General features: G+C 38.4%; 1 protein-coding gene across 6 annotated transcripts in view; it reads left to right on the forward strand.

The window, feature by feature from the left end:
* Window positions 1-848: 848 nt before the first annotated feature.
* SNAP25 (synaptosome associated protein 25) overlaps window positions 849-19079 on the forward strand; it is a gene marked incomplete at both ends in the record, with an annotated part of 29789 nt that continues 11558 nt past the window's right edge. For 3 of the 6 annotated variants that reach the window (XM_080931793.1, XM_080931795.1, XM_080931796.1), the window contains 4 exons: window positions 849-920; window positions 3083-3124; window positions 9320-9368; window positions 17867-17984. In XM_080931793.1, coding sequence (XP_080787919.1) covers window positions 849-920; window positions 3083-3124; window positions 9320-9368; window positions 17867-17984 — 281 coding nt within the window. Of the gene's footprint in view, window positions 921-3082; window positions 3125-9319; window positions 9369-17544; window positions 17663-17866; window positions 17985-19079 lie in introns of all 6 variants that reach the window. The other 3 variants (XM_080931794.1, XM_080931797.1, XM_080931798.1) reach the window with 2 other exon arrangements.

Raw genomic sequence — 19079 nt, forward strand, 5'->3', positions numbered from 1 at the left:
ATTGTGCTACTATGTAGGTAAATCTCCAAAGAATTTTACCAAGTACAAAAGCCACACAAATCATAGTACATGCTGTCGTTTCATTAATGCATCATTCCAAGAAATGCCAGCTATGGTGACAAAAAGGAGATCAGCAGACTCTTGGACATAGGAAGGTATGGAGAACAATAGGTAGAATAATAATAATAAGGAGAATATTGAGATGTGAGGGTTAATGGATTGGTTCATTTTCTTTGTTAGAGTAGTGGGGTTCCTGAGTGTATTACATGTGCCAAAAATTTGTCAAACTAAAAAAATTAAATATGTAAAGTTGTTAGCATATTAACTATTATATTTCAACAAACCTAGTAAATATATATAATATTATATTTATATATATTTATATGTATTATATATATATTAGCAATGGTCTGTTTTATCTACCTTATCATTCCCAAGCCTTGAATAGCTTGTCTTTAAAAATACTTCAGATGAAGCCATGTGTGTCTTTGTAAACCTGTAATTCTAGAACTCCTAGGAGACTGGAGCAGAAAGATGGGTAGCCCAAAGCCAACCTGAGTTACAATGCATGACTGTCAGAAAATCATATGTAAATATGTGTCTGTTTCAGTAATGGGGTTGAAAAACATATGCATTCCTGGCAGTTCTTGGAGAATTGGCATATTCTAATGGTTCTTGTCTGAATTTGGCTAGCAGTTTAGAGGATATCTGAACCATGGGGACAATGTAGCGTGTATACCTTCCGGGCGGCAGACATTCATGTAAGCTCCTGTATTTTCCTTCTTCCCAGGTTCTTTAAGCACCACTGACTTGCTGGCCCAGGCGCCCAGCAACCCCTCACCGCTACCATGGCTGAAGACGCAGACATGCGCAATGAGCTGGAGGAGATGCAGCGAAGGGCTGACCAGCTGGCTGATGAGGTAAAGGATTCGGTTTCCGGAAAAAAAGACTTCTAATGTCTCAAGTTTTTTAAAAAGTGAAAAAAAGAACTTTTTTTTTTCTCTGTCTAAGGTGTCTGCAGGTTAGAAAGAGTTGATTGGCCCCGACTCTTGACTCGTAGACATTTAAGAGGGCAGGGTCCTTTAGGAGAAGCTTTGTATTTTGATGTCTTGCAGTGCGCTGTAGTTAATTCAATTCTGAAGGTTAACGATTTTAGGAACATTCCCAGATTGTTGTTAAGACTGGCTATTATTGAAACTGAAGTACATAATCTGAAAATTAGAAAGATTATATGTAAGCAATGGTACTATGTACTCAAAACTCATTGCTTCCTAGTGAGTTTAGCACATTGTTTTCCTGCTATTTATGTTCCCGAGTCATTTACAATCAGTGCATGTAAGGAATGGAAAGCCCACAGAGCAATGTTTCTGTAAATCTCAACCAGAGAGACATCACATAGCCATTCTTCTCAGAGGGAGGGAGGGAAGGAAGGAGGGAGGAGGGAAGGAAGGAGGGAAGGAAGGAGGGAGGGCGGGAGGGAGAGGGAGAGAGAGGGAGACAGAAACAGAGACACAGAGAGAGAACCCACTACACTCAGAAATCAAATAGAAAGCAATTGTTTAGCACCCAGACTTATTTAGAACACAGAACTGTGAAATGCTACCAATCATGCATGGTGTGCTTTATTGCGTTGTTGATTGCCTAGAGTTATGACTGAAGGGAACGTATTAATAATGTATATAGAACCTTTAAAGTGTGCTTGTCTAGAGCTATTACACTAAGAAAATAATACACACAAAGTTGGGGGTGGAAAGATCTGGAGGAATTGGGGGAAGGATGGAGGAGGGAAATATAATAAGAATGTATTGTATGAAACTCTCAAATCATAAAGGCATTTTTAAATATAAAAATTTTGTGGAAGTCCTTTATTATATGGAACCTGTTTTTTTTTTTCTCAACAAAAACATTGTCTTCTTTACTAATGAATGTAGGTCCACTAGTCTGCACTGCTTTATTTTCTTCATATTCATGAGCATAAGTGACGTTATCCAGTTCCAATGACCATGTTGGAATCTCACTAGTTCATCAGATGATGAGCCATAGACAGACTCCACCAAAAATCTACAGGAGCTTTCTGTGAGGATCAACCTGCTACGCAGGAGCTGTGGCTAAGCAGGCTGTTATGTGTGTCAGTGTTACATAATCAGTACAGCAACGAGCAGGAATATAAATACATGTGTTTCTATTGTTTTCCAAAGACTCAGCTGTTAAACATTTGCCAGCACACCACTGCTGATGGCCACTTTACTCAGAGAGAGAGAGAGAGAGAGAGAGAGAGAGAGAGAGAGAGAGAGAGAGAGAGAGAGAGACGGAGAGAGAGACAGAGAGAGAGAGGAGAGACAGAGAGAGAGAGGAGAGACAGAGAGAGAGAGAGATCGCTTGATTCCTTTCCAGCAGAAATTCACATCCTTCATGTTTCATTAGGATCATGTCCCATATAAGATTTCTTCTCCATAAAAGCATGGCTTTGAGAATCACACTGGTTGTTGGACTGGAACTATGTTAAAGAGGAACAGAAAACAATGTGTCAGTGCTGTGCCTGGAGGAGCACCTGCTAAGCCCAGAGCTTTCTCCCTGCCTTTTTCTCCTCTCCAAGGGAAGATAATTGCAGCTGTTTTAAGCCTGCTTGATTTTCTTTCACCCCTAAGGCAACAGCTTAATTTGTATCCATAACAACTTCCAGTTGTGTTTCTAGGTGCTTTAAAGTAAACTAGTTACAATCTCAAGAAGAATTGTGTGTATGTTTTAAAATTCACTAGCCTTCAGAGTGTATGAGACTGTTTTCCATGCATCCAGAGCCTGCAAAATGATTTTTCTAGGTTTCTTTGTCTTTGATATCAAAATCAACCTCATGTGGTTTGGGTTTTATGACAATAAGCTTCCCTGTGATCGCTTTGGGAAATCCGGTCATGTAAAGACGCCTGATAGGAATGAGCCTGAAACTGGAAAGACATTTTGTGTTACGGTGACAAAGCTGAAGTCTTATGTGACAGGGACCTCTGTGGTTTCCCAAAATAAAGTATTTCTGATTTTCCTAGCATTCTGTTCTTGCCCTTGACAATGTTTTGTTTTTCCCTCTTAGTCCCTGGAAAGCACCCGCCGTATGCTGCAGCTGGTCGAGGAGGTAAGAAGCGGCCTCTATTCCCATAAGCTAGCGCCCTGTATTGACATCTTCATTCCTAGCCCCTATCTCTTCGATGGAAGCCGCACCCCTCTTGCTTCCAATGCTAACACAGCCCACCAGAGAGCCGGGAAATACTGGAAATGTCATAAGCTGTCAGCTAATTATCAAGGTGTATTCACCATTGTCCATCCCAGGCTACCTCTAGAGGCTAGAGTGTAGAGAAACCTACCACTTCCAACCTACTGCTCACAATAGGCACAAGAAAGGGGTAGTCCCAAGAAGCAGACAGAACAGCGCTTAACTTGGGAGAAGAATCACCTATATAAAATGTTCATTTGTCATGATTTTGTTGCAACAAATTTCAGCTAATCTGAAATTCTTTTCCGGCTCCAACTACATTTATAACTTTAAAAATGATGTGTTTATGCAGGCATATCATCTTTTGAAATTGTTGTATTTGGTGCTGGGCACTAAAATTTATTAAGTAGTAGGAAAAATCTTAACAAAGAGGAAAATCTAGTCCAATTAAGTAAACATAAAAGTTCTTTTATATTACTGACTCTGAATTGCACATCTATTTGTAAAGCATTTGTAATTCATGGCTCAATGAATCCCAAACTATTTTTAAATGGATAAAATAGGGCAGAAAGCAATAATGGAATCAAAAGAGCATTTGCAATAAAACCTACTCATTCCAATTTGGAAGAACAGCAGTCAACCAGGAAGAATAAATGGATTAATTGAACTTGCCCATTGGGAGAGATGGAGTATAGAAAGAATGGGTTGGCCTATATTTATCTTAACCTAATAAAACAAGCCTAATGGTTTTTATTCAGCAAGATGCCACTTTAGCGGCAGTTTGAATGTGACTGCTTATCAATGTATAAATTCATGTGTGATTATCTTTTCTAGAGATCTTGGGCTTTCTCTGGCAGAATGATTAAATGAGTCTATTCACCCACCCCATGCTACTGTGGATTGCTTATGCAATGACATGAAAGGGAGGGGAAAAATAGATACATTTTACAAAGGATTAGAGGATTACACCATGGCTGCAAATGTGGTCTTCCTTTATTTTGGAGACTGCAGTGTCTCACCTAAGGGTGTAAGGAGGCTAATGGTGGATGACCACAGGAAGAATGAGGAGATGTTACGTGTTTTCCTTCTCTGGGAAGAAAAGTCTGCTATTCCAAAAGCGACAAACTGCGCTTAAAATGCAGCACAAATTGCCCCCCCCCCCCCAGGGGCTCAGCAGCATGGAAGAGCAACTTTCTACTCTAAATGAAGAGAAACATCTCTTTATGTTTGGGATGTATAGCCAGCCACACATCTCTTTGGCCCTTTTCTTGGGACATTGCTCATGCAAAAATGTGTAAATGCCAAGGAGGAGGCAAGTAGCCTCAATCCAAGAGGATTGGCCATTGGTCTTAGTGTGTTATTTTCTAATGTGCTGCAAGAAAACAACAAAAGGAGCCAGAGCTTGGCACATTCTTACATGAGCTCTGAGATTAGATGGGAGCTTGCTATCTGACTGCTGCATTAGTATACACAGTTACTTTCTTGTATGCTGCACTGTTCTGATCATAATATACTTCATGGCCTACAGCCAGGAGCCTCCAAAGTCGCTTTTCCTTTGTGTACATGACTACATGTATAGGAGGTACACTTCTCAAGCTGTCCCCAACTTGCTCAGTTGTGCAATGTTGCAACATTGCCTAGACTGTGAACAGTGGGATAAGAATGCCTCACAAATGCACCCCCTTTAGCCTGGCCCTAGACTGTGAACAGTGGGATAAAAATGCCTCAGAAATGCACCCCCTTTAGCCTGGCCCGTTGTGCTTCACCGTCTTGGGAACATGGACCTTTCTCTCTTACATGTCTTCTTAAAATGAAAATAGTGTCAGCTATGTTGCAAAAATACCTCTGCTCAAGTTTATTATGAGAATGGAAGCTCTACTGAGTGAAGTAGGGTGCTCAAATTACATGTTTTTGTTTCTTGTAAATTGTTACTCCGTCAAGCATGAAGTTGCATATTGAAGAAGGGATGAAAGAGATGGCTTCCGTCTCCCACATCTAATAAATACGAGGAGGCTGTTAGACATTTTATCCTTAGAAATTTTTGAGTAACATATCATTAGAGTAGACGGGTTCGCTCTTATTTTCTCCTGGGTCACTGTATATTTATAGTAAAACATTCCTTATGTCTTGGGATTGGCTATTCAGATGATGTTCTGATTTTCAATCAAAAAGGAACGTCTCTTAAAAGAAAATCAGTATTAAATATTCATCAAGGGCAGAAATCACTTGGAAAATTTGAGCTTTGAAATACCAAGATCTCACCACTGCAAAGTCCATTGGTGCTAAATAATTTGAATTGAACTGATTTTTTTAAAAAAATTCAGTTTCAAAGTCAGGAAAGATACTAGAATTGGGAACTCTCCCTAAGGCAAATAGTCCACTTCCCATGGAAGCACAACTTCACACTATCACTAATAAACTTTAGAGTATGTCAGCAGGGGAGGTTGGAGGGCTGGCTTTTAATAGAAGTCACCATCTGTATTTCAAGGATGATGTAAAGTTCCTCAGAGGTCAATGGAGAAGTTTCAGAAAATCTAAATATCATAGACTGGTACAAAGATTAAGACTTGGCAGCATTTAGTTCTCAGCCTGGAGTTGGGCACCTAATTTTGAAGGGTACATTTCAACAAATATCTTTGTGACACCTGACACTGAGATAGGAGAGAAGATACAAATTGATTTGTTGCAGGGAAACCAACATGTAAATAGATGTCCAAATTCAAGGTCATGCCTACCTTGGGAGCATGAAAAAGAAAGAAAGAAAGAAAGAAAGAAAGAAAGAAAGAAAGAAAGAAAGAAAGAAAGAAAGAAAGAAAGAAAGAAAGAAAGAAAGAAAAGGGGGAAAAAAGAATTAAATCTAGAAAGAGACTCATTGAGATGACCTCCAGGAGGAAATACTTGAAAACAAAAATGTTAACTTGGCTAAATGCAGAAATGAAATCTACATACCAACATCTTTTACCATGAAACTTGAGCCAGGAAAGGTCATACTGCTTTAGGCAGGCAGACTTAAAGGCACTGCACAGCCTTCCTGAAATAGTTCGTGAACATCTTACATCATTGGTCCTTCTCTTATCAGCTTCTCTTTCAAAATGCTTTGGCAATAAAAAGGAAAGAATCATTTAAAAAAATACAGTTGTAGAAAGAATTTTATGAAATCAAGTTGGTAGGGTTTGGTTTCATTTGGTTTTTAGTTTAAGCATGTGCGAGGTCCTTCAGAGGTCAAGAGAGTACGGGGTGACCAGGTTTTAGGACAGATGCCTTGGAGTCTGGTAAAACCATTTCAAAAGGACAGCAGAAAATATTTAATAAACACAGGTGTGGTTCATTGGCAAAATAAATAAATTCATCGATGCATTTTAAAAATAATGAAAGATTAAATTGTACAAAAGAAAGAAATGAAAAGAGACATTCCCAGCTTTGTTTAGACAGGTTGTTGGCTGCACCAAACTCAAACACAAAGGAAGCATTGAGCTCAGGTAAACCTTGAACCACTGCTCTTGTTCTCAAGCATGCAAATAAAACACACGCACAACAGAAGAGTTATGTTCTGCTCCCTTTGCAACGTTTCCCTATCCCGGCTCCTCCGTCTTCTGGATATCCTATAAAACACCCAGTTATTTGATGATGCCACCAGCAAAATAATGGAATTGAATTTAAGTTCACACCTCCCTTGGGAGCCTATCATGTTTTTTTTTATCACTATTTTTATCACTATTATAACCAAATACGTGTTAGCTGATTTAACACTAACAGCCGCATTTGACTATTACTTTGATATTCTGTCTTTAATCCAGATGATGTTGGTACATTCAGTGACTAAATACCATGCTTCAGACACATAGCAGGAAATGGTAAACATGATGCTCATTAGCAGGATGCCTTATTGCTGGGTGTGGGTTCCCACACATAGCTCTTCAGTTTCATACTACCATAATTTTCTTTTTCTTTATGAGTTCCGCCTCAAGCAAAATTACCTAAGCGAGCACGGTAGCTCATTCTAAACATGCCCTATTCTATCCTAATCAAATCCAACATATGACGTTGGTGTCACATTCAACAGTTCCTTCTTGTATCCCACCTGACCACCTATAAACTGAACAAGCTTTGAGATGGCTATACTTTCTAGAGCTCATCTTATCTTATCGTGATAGTGGGTAGTGAGAGAAATCTTACTGCACCCCATGTAACCAGAAGGTGAGCCAAGACACAGAGCAGTTGAGATTAGAGAAGTATGACTTCAGATAGAGATCTAGAACTTAAGAATTATGTACTGAGGGCTGGAGAGATGACTCAGTGGTTAAGAGCACTGACTGCTCTTCCAAAGGTCCTGAGTTCAATTCCCAGCAACCACATGGTGGCTCATAACCATCTGTAATGAGATCTGATGTCCTCTTTTGTCTGAAGACAGCAACAGTGTACTCACATACATAAAATAAATAGTAAGCCTTTAAAAAAAGAATAATTTACTGAATCCAACATGTTACTTCCACCAGCTGACCAAGTCATTTCTCACACTGAAAAATGCCACTGACAAGCCATACATTTTTCTATACCTTATTCTTAATACCTGGGACAGAGTAGATGTCCACTACATATTTATTGAATAAGTGAATGAAAAAAGACATAAATGAAGTATTAATAGATGAAAGGGGAAAGGAGTAAAAGAGATTCATGAACTAACCCACCACACTCTCTTACGATGTGTTCCTATCTTTAGTGTGAGAAATGGTGAGACCACAAAAGAGCCACCTGACCTTTGAGCACAACCCAAGTTTATTTCTACTCCAAGGCCATCACATTCTGCTTATGTTCTCCCAACTGGGACAGTGTCAAACACTCTTGCTCCTTCCAACTAATTGTTGATGAGTCATTCTAGTGTTGAGACATGCAGCACATAATTAGAAAAATTGGAAAATTATACATATGTGGCATCATACAAATAACCTTGTAGAATGCTATGACAGATAAATAGACTGAGAACCGGGCTGACAAAAGTCACCAGCTTTTCTTCATCTTCTTTGCCCTGCAGAATGGTATAGGATCTCTTCTCTGAGGAGAAAATATTCTCTAACATGTTTCTCCACAGTTGCATCCATATGCCTAAATAAACATCTTGTTACAGACTCTCTTAAGTATTGGCTAGCAAATACAGAAAGGGGCAAAAAATTCCTAAAAGTGCAGACTAAGAGAGATGGATATCCACTCAGTATGTACTTAAAGAAAGACTTCAAGATATCTTTTGTGGTCTATCATCTCTCAGGTTGGTATGTGTCTTCCGTGAGGCATACAACAGAGCAGGTTAGATTCCTAGACATGAGAACTTTCAAACTGAGTAGGAGAGTATCTTTAACTTTTCCCACTACCCACTCTGCTCCCCACCTCCTAATGACCTAGGTAGTCTTAGTTTTCATGGATTAAAAAGAGGACAGATGGAGAGTATTTCTAAAGATTGATGCACAAAGGAACTGCAGTGACCCTGGAGAGGACCGATTTTCCTCTCACTGAATCATTGTACACAACTGTGGATTTCAAAGCAAAATGTGTTCTGATCTCACTCCATCTTCCAAATCTTGAATAGCTTCTTTCCACAGAGAGTCAGGTTCCTTTTGAGCTGTGCTTCTCAGACTGTTCTGTGATGAACCTAAGTACCAGGACGCCAACATCCTTATTTATTTTCTATGAGTCAGTCCTTCCCTAGCCACTATATAGGTACTTTTTGGTCAAACTTGACAGGGGGGAAATTTATTCTAGAAGATTCTAAAAATGTTGCTTATAGTAATGAAAAGTGCAGTATTTTTACTTTCCAGGTATAAAGACTGTACGATGTTAAGTACATACATTCCAATGCTCAGTTACTGTATTGAAGGATGTAGGCCCACCCTATAGAGGATGTGCTTCATGCCTCTTCATGAGCCCCAAGAGTCACTAAAAAAAGTCACCCGTGACCCAGTCCCTACCCATCCCCTTAATGTTCTTGTCAGGTGTCTTCCCTTTTGTCTCCCTTTGGTTCTTCTTCATTTTCCATTTCTAGGGATAATTGTCCCCTCACTGATTTCTCTTTCTCTTTTCTCTCTCTAACTCCTTCTCAACTTTGCTACCATTATTGGAATGTAGAGTAAAGATGCTGGCATCAGGACTTTGGTTATGTTGGATGAGCAAGGCGGTAAGTTCAGATTTCTTCAGTAAAAATAATTCTTCATCTGAATTAAGTTGAAGTTTTTAATTTCTTTTTGTGTACCCTTGGATGGACATTCTGCATGTGTTACATGTATACATAAACATAAGGGTTCTAGAAACCTCATTTGCTAACTTTCTTTCTTTATTGGAAATACTGAATATGGAGATGCCAAGGCCTTCTTCATGACTGAATTAATGATACTGCTACCTCTGCTATGTATAACAGGTTTTAAAAGCAAAATGTGCATTTTTAAAGAACAATAATTTAGATACAATTGAGAATGTTTAGTACTCTTCTTACCAAAGTTTCACAATAAAATTGGTTTTCTTCCAATTAATATCCAGGTTATGGGATATGGTGTGTGAGGATCTGCATTGCCCCTCCAAATCTAGCTCCGGAACTTTCAGTTCTCCTGTCATTACAGAGACCTCCTAAATAACTAAAAATTATTTTTATGTAGGGTCTGGAAAGTCAACATTTTAGCCAGTTAGAATATTTGAGCTATTTTAGAGGCATTTTTGGAAAGATTGTGAACAACAACAAAAACACCTTGGAGAGTTGGAAGGTTAGTACATTGTGTCTACATGCTGAGATGGAAACCATAAAACAATATCATAGTTTCCTATGACTCAAAATATCTATTGATTTGGTGATAATATATATAATAGTGGCCACAAATTCTTCTCTTGTTTTCATTTTAGATTCTTATAATAACTAGATACTTGAACATTTTCATACTTCGTAAAAGCAGTAGTAAAAAATTAGGGCTGTAAGTTTTTTTCTCTAGTGGGAAATATAAGAATGTTAAAACCCGTTCCAGGAAAAACACAGTAAACTCCAAGCATAAATTTCAAATTGAGAGGAAAATTTCCATGCTGATAACTTGGCATAATTTACTTTTTCTAAAATATGGGAGAACCTATGCATATCATCAAAGGAAAACAATTAACAGAATAATGAGCAGGAGACATAAAGCTTTAGTTTGCAAATAGATGTGTAAAACGTTGTCTCAACCATTAGTGATAATGGCAAGCCAGTTTTAGCAAGTTGGTTTCTTCAGTAAGATACAAATTTTAAAAACTGACGAACTATAGAAATGATCCCTGAAAGTTTACGCTTATTGTAACTATTGGGTTTTCAATGCGTACTGTCGGGCCCTTGAAAAAAATCAAGTACTGACTAAAAAAAATATATTCACATGGTTTTATGTGAAAAATTATTTTAATGTCTGAAAAAACAGTACTGACAAAAAAGTATAATTTTAAGCAAAAAAATGTTTAAAATCTGTACATTTATCTTTGTTTTGTAAAATAAAGTCGTTTAAAAAAAAACAAAAAAAAAAGAATTTATTTGATACAGATTTAAGGTTTTCAGTGCTATAATCTCTTATTGATTTAAAAGTAAGATTAGTATTGTTACTTTCATATAACTATTGTGCCTATAAAATACATTTGGAATGCAAGGCTTTGACCCAGTCGCATAACTCTATAACTGCTATTATACACTGTTTTCAGTTGATTAAACAATATTAGTTAAGGGCCAGAGAACAAACTCATGTTTCTGAGTCAATTAAAAGCCTATTTTGAGATATTTCAATTAAAAATGTACAGAAGTAGTCAAGGCTTAACAGTTCAGAAATGCTTTGTGTAGTTAGATGGTTTTCAAAAACGTCAGAAATCTATAAATTATGACGTTTAATGTTATTTATATTTATATCTTCTCCTTACAGTTCTCCTTTGGTGTATGTAATAAAGAAATTAGCATCTCTACCTTCAGATGAGCTAACTTTGTTGCTAGGCAGCTACTGGGCAGCCACTGCCTATTTCTTCTACAGACTAATACTGTCCAGAAAGGGATACATTAGGCAGAATAGTCAACTAATAATCTTTATAGAGCCAAAATTGTCAGCCCTTCAAGATTTCTGCATTTCAGAGGTCTGTTAGTTGATCCCTGGCCAAAAGACTGAAGACTTACTCTCACATGTGGCTAACAGGGGACTGCTAGTGGATATTTGCCTCTACAAATTTTCTCTGCTCTGGATACCATGTTAGGCTTCCTATTTGGCCACTCTCAGATTTCTGATATAGCTGAAGACTAATTTAGTTTTATAGCCTCCCTGAGCTAATTAACTTTGAGAAAACATAGTCATTTAGAATATTTTCAAGTGGTAATAGCTTATAATTGAGGAGAAAATATTTTTAAAGTAATAAGAAAGGGTGATATGTGGGTTGTTATTAAGGTGATATATAATTGAACAGTGGAGAGATAGATGGAGAAAAGTCTAGGAAAATGGAAGAGGAGGAGAGGAAGAAGGGATTCCAGGATGAACAATGATGGAGGCAGATATGTATGTTTCTCTAGGCACATTGATAGCTTGATGAGGTTGTTATCATTATTTCTAAGGGTTTCTATGGGTCTCATATAGCAGGGCTATTTGTATCTTTGTTGATTGATTGTAAGCGTATTTGTGTAGAGAGTTTGTGGATTGAAAATTTGATATAAAAACCCACTTGATAAGTTAAAAAAAAACTGACAACAACAATCAGTACAATGGTGTATTGTGAAACAAGCTCTTAATTTTCACATGGGTGCCTTGGGCTGATACACATGTCATAAGGAACAATTTGATAATCATATCTTAAGTTTTGAAGTGTTCCTATCTTTAACCAAAACATTCAAGTCCTAGAATTTTTGCACTGAAGTTAAACATTTATGATTATGTAAAGAAATGATTGTGATTTACTTGAAGCTATATAAGACTAGGAATAATTAAATATTTGTTTGTAGAATGATCAAGTAAATCACCAATAATGTGGCCATGAAGAGATGTTCTGCCATCAACTTCATGCATAACCTATATGTTTGATGATTTCTGGAGCATTAGGATTGGAGTAAGAAGAAAGAAAACCATAGCGCTTGACATGTTCTGAGACACAAATCAGAAGTATTAGAGATTTATTGGGAAATGACACGTTATGTAGATTTATGTAGATAGTAAAAGCCTGTGATTGTTGGGTTTGACAAGAAGACCCTTCAGACTGTGTTATGGGTTTAACACCTAGAAAAGGAGCAGGAAAGAAAGGAAGTAGACAGTAGAAGGAGTCCCAGACTTCTGTACTGTTCTGAGAAGATCTCAGCTAGGTTAATGAGAGCCCAGGAGCTAAGATCCCTAACCCCAAGTACAGAAGAAAAGCCATGTTGGGCAGAAATGCCCCAGGTCAAGCAGCCCCACTATGCACAGATACTGATTAGTAGCATCCTGAGAAACCATGACCTCACTGTGAGTGCCATACAATTTACAAATGCAAAACCCCACCCCACTTCTCTGAAAGGTCCTCAGTGCTATGATTTCTAAAGAGGCATTCATTTTTATAGTATCTATTTGTATTAATCTTCTTTCCAAGCTATACCAAGTAATTATAAAAATAAAGGGAACAAAGGACAGTTGCACACCAACCCCATTACCTTTCTTCCAATGTTCACATTAAACTTTGCTGAAATCTCTAAAATTAAGAGTACATATGAGTTCTGTCCTAAAAGTATTATGACATGGTCAGTCTTGAGAACTTACCCCATACATCTACCATAGTTACAGGCTGGTTTGATCTGTGTAGCAAGAACTTACCTCTTAAAGGTGGGGTGTGGAGCAAGTCATTGCCTTAAAAGTTGTGAAACAGAGGGTCCCCCTGTAGAAGAGTGACAATTCCTCAAACAAAATTAAAAACAAACACTTGTGTAGCAGTTACCCCCTTACCCTCCCTTTCAGCTGGTCATCAGCAGTGTGTGGAAAGAAGCTGCTCAGTAGAAGAAGGACTTGAGGTCATTTTCCCCTCTTCTATAAAGTACTGGCATAAAGACACGGAAAACAATAGACAGACACACAGAGCCAAAGAAAGAAAGGCTGATGATGTAGCTCCATTGTAGAGGACACATTGAACAAGAATGCAGTCCTGGGTTCAGTTCCTGGCATCTCAGGTGAACAGAGGAAGAGGGGTAAGAAATAAACAGCTCACTCACCTGAGCTGCAAATATCTTTGTACTTTGATGAAAGTACCTAGAGGTAAAATGTCCTGGAATCTGCCCCCACAATATGTGTACAAACATTCATAATTTTAAAGCATTATTCCAAAAACCATCTATAGATTGCTATCTAAGAAACAAAGGACAGACACACACACACACACACACACACACACACACACACTACTGAATGTTTTCAACAGCAACATTCTGGATTCCTCCAATAACCATATTTCCCCAAAGAGCTAATGTTACTGCAGATGTAATAAACAGCTCATATCTACACAAAAAATGAAATCCCTGTGATTGTAAATCTCCAAAAGTGGAGATATTGGACTTGTCTAAGGGGTACACATTCAATTTTTACTAAACAAAGAACTTAAGTGCAAAGGACAGATGCATATGTCAATCGCTATCTCCCTACGTCTAAAAGCCTTTGCTTCTGTTTGTGCAATGTTTACTTGTTTAGATCAGTAACTGCTTTTTGATTTCTCTTCAGCTTATGCTGTATTAATTTTGTCTCCACCTGACATCCCAAGTATTGACCATTTGTACCTCGCAGCTGTTCAAGGAACCAGGAGCAACAACCACCCTCCTAGAGAACCATTGTACCCACTGTGGAGACAGGCCAGAACTCTACAGGTTGTCCAACTGAACAGTTGCACTGAGAAGTTCCTTATAGGATTCTTGTTTTATGCCCAGGTATCAGGAGACAACAAGGAATCCCAGACAACTCGGAAGACATACAGAGCCCTAGGATTATTGTTCCCCTAAAAAATACTATCTCCTTGGAAAGTCCCCCCAAAAAAATCTGTGTTATAATGAATAATCTAACCTTTCACCTGTGTTTCTCTTATTTATGTTTCTGAACTTTTTTTTTTTTTTTTTTTTTTTTTTTTGGTTTGCCTTGACTCAGTCTAGATTCTCTGAAACTAAATTAAATAGTAAAATCTCTGACCACGGCTGGCAGGAAAAAAAAAAAAAAAAAAAAAAAAAAAAAAAAAAGACAAAATTAAGGCCTATCTTGAGAGCCAGCTAACACTTACCTTAAAGTTAATGACACTATAAAGAGGTGTTTCAAAAAAAAATACCCACCCCTTTTCTAATGTCCACTCACCAACTCCAGGTAGGAATGGCTCAACCACTATAGACATGCGACTATATCATTTTGTTTGAATAAATTTCATTATGTTCTCCAGTGCTAAGCCAAGTGGAAACCATATAGACAGTATCTTTTGACTATTAGTAGGAAGGCTTGCATACTACGTAAAACATTACTGTGTTTTGCTTTAGGACCAGGCTGAGTAGTCAGGACCTTAATTTAAGATCCTTTATATAGATGATACTGGTAGAAAAGATGTCTAAACAAATTCCCATTCTATCTGCTGCTGGTGAATCTATCACAAGCATTTACTCATCTATCTGGAGGAAGAGGAGAAGTTTCAGTTTCCACTAACAAGATGTACTATTTTCTATCAGGGGACTAGAAGGCTCTCTTGACCCACCCACCCCCAAAAGTTCTTTTCTCAACTTCCAAGAACAAACACACAAGCTTAGGGAGAAAAGAGCTAGTAAACACCATGCACTATGCTGTGAAACCCTCACAGATGCAGCTGTTCGTGGGAATAAAGTAAAGATGTTGGATCCTCTCATGAACCTCCTGTGAAGTGTTTCATAGTAATTATTCCAAGGCTACCCAGTCTTAATGGGTCTCATATGCCCACAAGCTCAACTCAGCACAGTAAAATTAATGTCACTGTTTAAAAACCTGGACAAAATAGTTCTATGTGGGGTTGTTTGTTTTTGATTGTTTGTTTAGAGGGGTGTCTTCTATTTTTTATCAAATTCAGCATCAGACTTTCCTCTTGCAGTCATACAGTTTGCCAACAAAGGAGGAAACGAACAGTACAATGCAGCTCTCAGAAGTGTCAATATGGATGTGTGCATTTTTATCCTTCAATTATCTAACTCACAGGTCCAACAACACCTAGCAGTCCATTCTCATACATACATTATATATTATATATATTCTCTAGAGGCACAAGGGATAAGACTTGGAAATCTTGTCCAAGAGTCATTATTTTTGCAGAAGCAAAGACCTATCCATTGTTCTCTAACTTAGGAGAAATATGTCAGGAGGTACAAACATCTGGACTCATCCCTTCACAATCATGTGCACGGAAACCATTATTTGTATCCTGCAATGAAGTTGCTCTTTGAGCCTAAGTACTTGTTAATTAAATCCATTCTAACACAGCATCGTTTGAACTAGCATCCTCATTTATATCTGTATGCAACACGGTTCATTCGATGACATGTTGATGAAGGCGAGAACCATGTCAACCAAGACATGCAGGAGGCCAAAAAAAATTGTAAAAGGTTTAGGGAAACAGTGTCCTTTATCTTATACCCTAATCCTCCCAGGGGTTAAATTTGATTCACAAATGGATTTATTGCACTCCTAAAAGGAAACTAGCTAAGACAAACAAACAAAAACAAGCAAACAATTGAACTTGGCTTGGTTGTGCTTAAGATCCACTACTTAGGATTCTGGGCTAGAGGGGAAGATCCTGTGTCAAAATACAAATAAACATATGGGATGGGAAGAAGGCAAAGAGATAAGGAGGGGAGGAAGCAGGATGGGAGAAAAATCTCTTTGCATGTGAAGACTTTCAGGACATCCCTGTCTCATGCTCTTGACAATGGTGCACTGCTGTGCCCTCAGAGCTGGATACACACTGGAGTTTTATTCACAGTTTTTATTCAGAAAACCATAGCAGAAGCAGCAGAGACCTGGTCAGGGACAGCTTCTTCTTTTGACTCACTAAAGGGAGCAAAAATAATCTCTTATTATTTGAATTCATGTTGTCCACACTTGGGCCCATTTGTGAGCCTCCTTTAGGTTTTCTGGTAACAATTTCCATAGCACACAATGTGGAATGGTTTTTGGATCAGTTTTATCCTAGGCATGCCTGTAGTTCTAGAAGCACAATTGCGAAAGCATGCACGAAAATACAGATCAAAAGAAGAGAAGGGTTGTAACTGGACATTAAACAGCCAAGACATCATATCGCATTTCCCCTTTAATGGTCTTAAAAACTACTTGACATTAAACTTGCAGTTTCCCCAAACTGATGACATTTGTGAGAAATTAATCAATTTGGTTTATGTAACCTGGCAACCTAGAACTGAATTTTTATGAGTATCAAGCTGTGTTTCAGAGGAGAGATCCCTTTCAGAGGCAACCATTGCTCAATGCCCCTTTCAAAGAGACACACATTCTCCCTCTTCTCTGACCAGGTTGGTAGTGAGCGGGTCCCTCATCATAGACCCTGGGGACCATGGTAGACGAATAAAATGTCTTCCCCAGCTTTTTTTTTAACAAATCACTTCTAAGGTAAAAAATGATTAGAAATGTTTTGGTGCCTACAGTATTTCTGTGCTGATGTTACTTTCTTTTTCCAGCTTCTATGAATTAGATAAAGAAAACTGAAAACAGACCACCTTTGGCAATACATCCACTGCTGAGGGAAGGGCAGAAACTCATAACTATGCCTATTCCTGCCTACTGTTCTCTTGTTGCCCCAAAGACAACAGGACATTCAATTTTATCTGGTTAGGGATACTTCAAAACCAAAAGATACAGATATTTGATATCAAAGCAGATACTCTGTCTAGACACATTGAATGGGAACCCCATTAGACATAAGTTAACACCTGGTTTTTCTTTCTCTTGGGTTTCACTGGTATCTGAATCAATACACTGTGCTGTTTCCCAGGATATGCAAAATCAGACAGACCCTCTGATCCCATCTCATCCTGTCTGAACTGCAAACTATTTCAAGCATCATTCTTGTACATTTCCTTTCACCCATGTCTACTTAGGGCAGCAGCAGCCGACTACAGCAATGCATCCTCCTGGACAATGCATTGTAATCTCTTCTCTCTCTCTCTCTCTCTCTCTCTCTCTCTCTCTCTCTCTCTCTCTCTCTCTCTCTCTCTCTCTCGTTCTCTCCTTCTCCCTCTTCTCCTCTCTCCCTCTCTCTTTCTCTCTAATTCTGTTTCACATAGTCATTTCTCATGTTCTGTTGGAAACCCCCAAAAAATTCATTCCACACTATCATCCCTTTGTCCTAACCAGAACAACTCGATCGTGTCGAAGAAGGCATGAACCATATCAACCAAGACATGAAGGAGGCCGAGAAAAATTTAAAAGATTTAGGCAAATGCTGTGGCCTTTTCATATGTCCTTGTAACAAGTAGGTACTGGGTACCAGCTCTAATCTGTGGCGTCCAGTTTTCTTCCTTTCTTTTGTTTTTTTTTTTTTTTTTTTTTTTTGTTTTGACCTTTTTGGTATTTTCTTTTTTAATGTCAAAGTGAATGTCTGAAGTTTTGTCTTTTTTTTCTTTGTCCTTTTCCATCTGCTTCATTCTGTGGGGATAAAATACTTGTGTTTAATCAGAACAACTGGAACGCATTGAGGAAGGGATGGACCAAATCAATAAGGACATGAAAGAAGCAGAAAAGAATTTGACGGACCTAGGAAAATTCTGCGGGCTTTGTGTGTGTCCCTGTAACAAGTAGGTGCTGCCTGCCTGCCTGAAGCTTTGGTTTTCCCAAGGCTCAGTTCCAAGCCTTGACTAGCTCATTCCTGCAGGCTCATAGGCAGGATGAGCATGTGGCATGCAGAACAGATCAATACCGTCTCCAATGCATTCATCTCATAGCATAGATAATATTAGTGAGAGTTACTGTTGATGCATTAAAAATCAGGCATACTCCAGTGAAAGCCTCACTGTCAGCAATTTTTATTGATGAACATTTCAACATTTTCCAGAAAGTGTACTTTGAGACAGAGGTACTCAGGGCAGATTCTTTTCCTCAATCTCAAGAACTAATTTGTAGATTTAGAAAAGATTTTTGGGTAAATGTCGGGAATTCAAAATACACATATCTAGGTTTGATTTTTTTTTTCTCGTAAGTAAAATGGGCTAATTTAGTCCAAGTAAGTGTCTGCAAATCAGAGAGCATGGCAAATTCCCTCTTGTCTGCCCACCAACTCCTGCATTTGGTCATGAGAGGCTACAGCCTCACCCAGTGCAGGCATCCTGTCCAGTTGGAGGCACTAAGTGCCTGTCCCCAATTTGACCCAAGCCCTATAACTTCTCGGAAGATCTGCCGGTACACTGGCTGAAATGTTGAAATGTGTAGATTTTGCATGCACGACATCACAAAACATTTAACTGTCCTCAAGGTTCGCAACGCTTTTTTGGAATGTAGCAGAAATGTGACATGTGGTTATAAAGTTTTGCAACAGAAAGAACCCAAAACTCAGGGGTTCTAGAAGATAGTCTCATTTGGCTAGCAGTCGGGGGAAATGCATGAGTGGATTGCCCAACATGCATTTGGAAAATTAAACTCGTTACCGATCTCCCTCACCCCTCCCCCTTTCCCTCTTAAAAAGAAACCTTTTACCCAAAAGCTCTCCTGATCATAGATTTTAGATGAGAAATTGATATAATTTTTGAGATTATATGACCATTCACACCCTTTAAACTTTGAGGCTGATTTAAAATATCCCACTTCCTGTTTAGGAGGGGGAGGGGCTCATCTTACCAGTAAATATAAAGCTTGTTTTTTTTTCTTTCTTATTTAAAAGAATGCTGTGAAGTAAA

This window comes from Micromys minutus (genome assembly GCF_963924665.1).
Source record: "Micromys minutus genome assembly, chromosome: 17".
Classification (NCBI taxonomy): domain Eukaryota; kingdom Metazoa; phylum Chordata; class Mammalia; order Rodentia; family Muridae; genus Micromys; species Micromys minutus.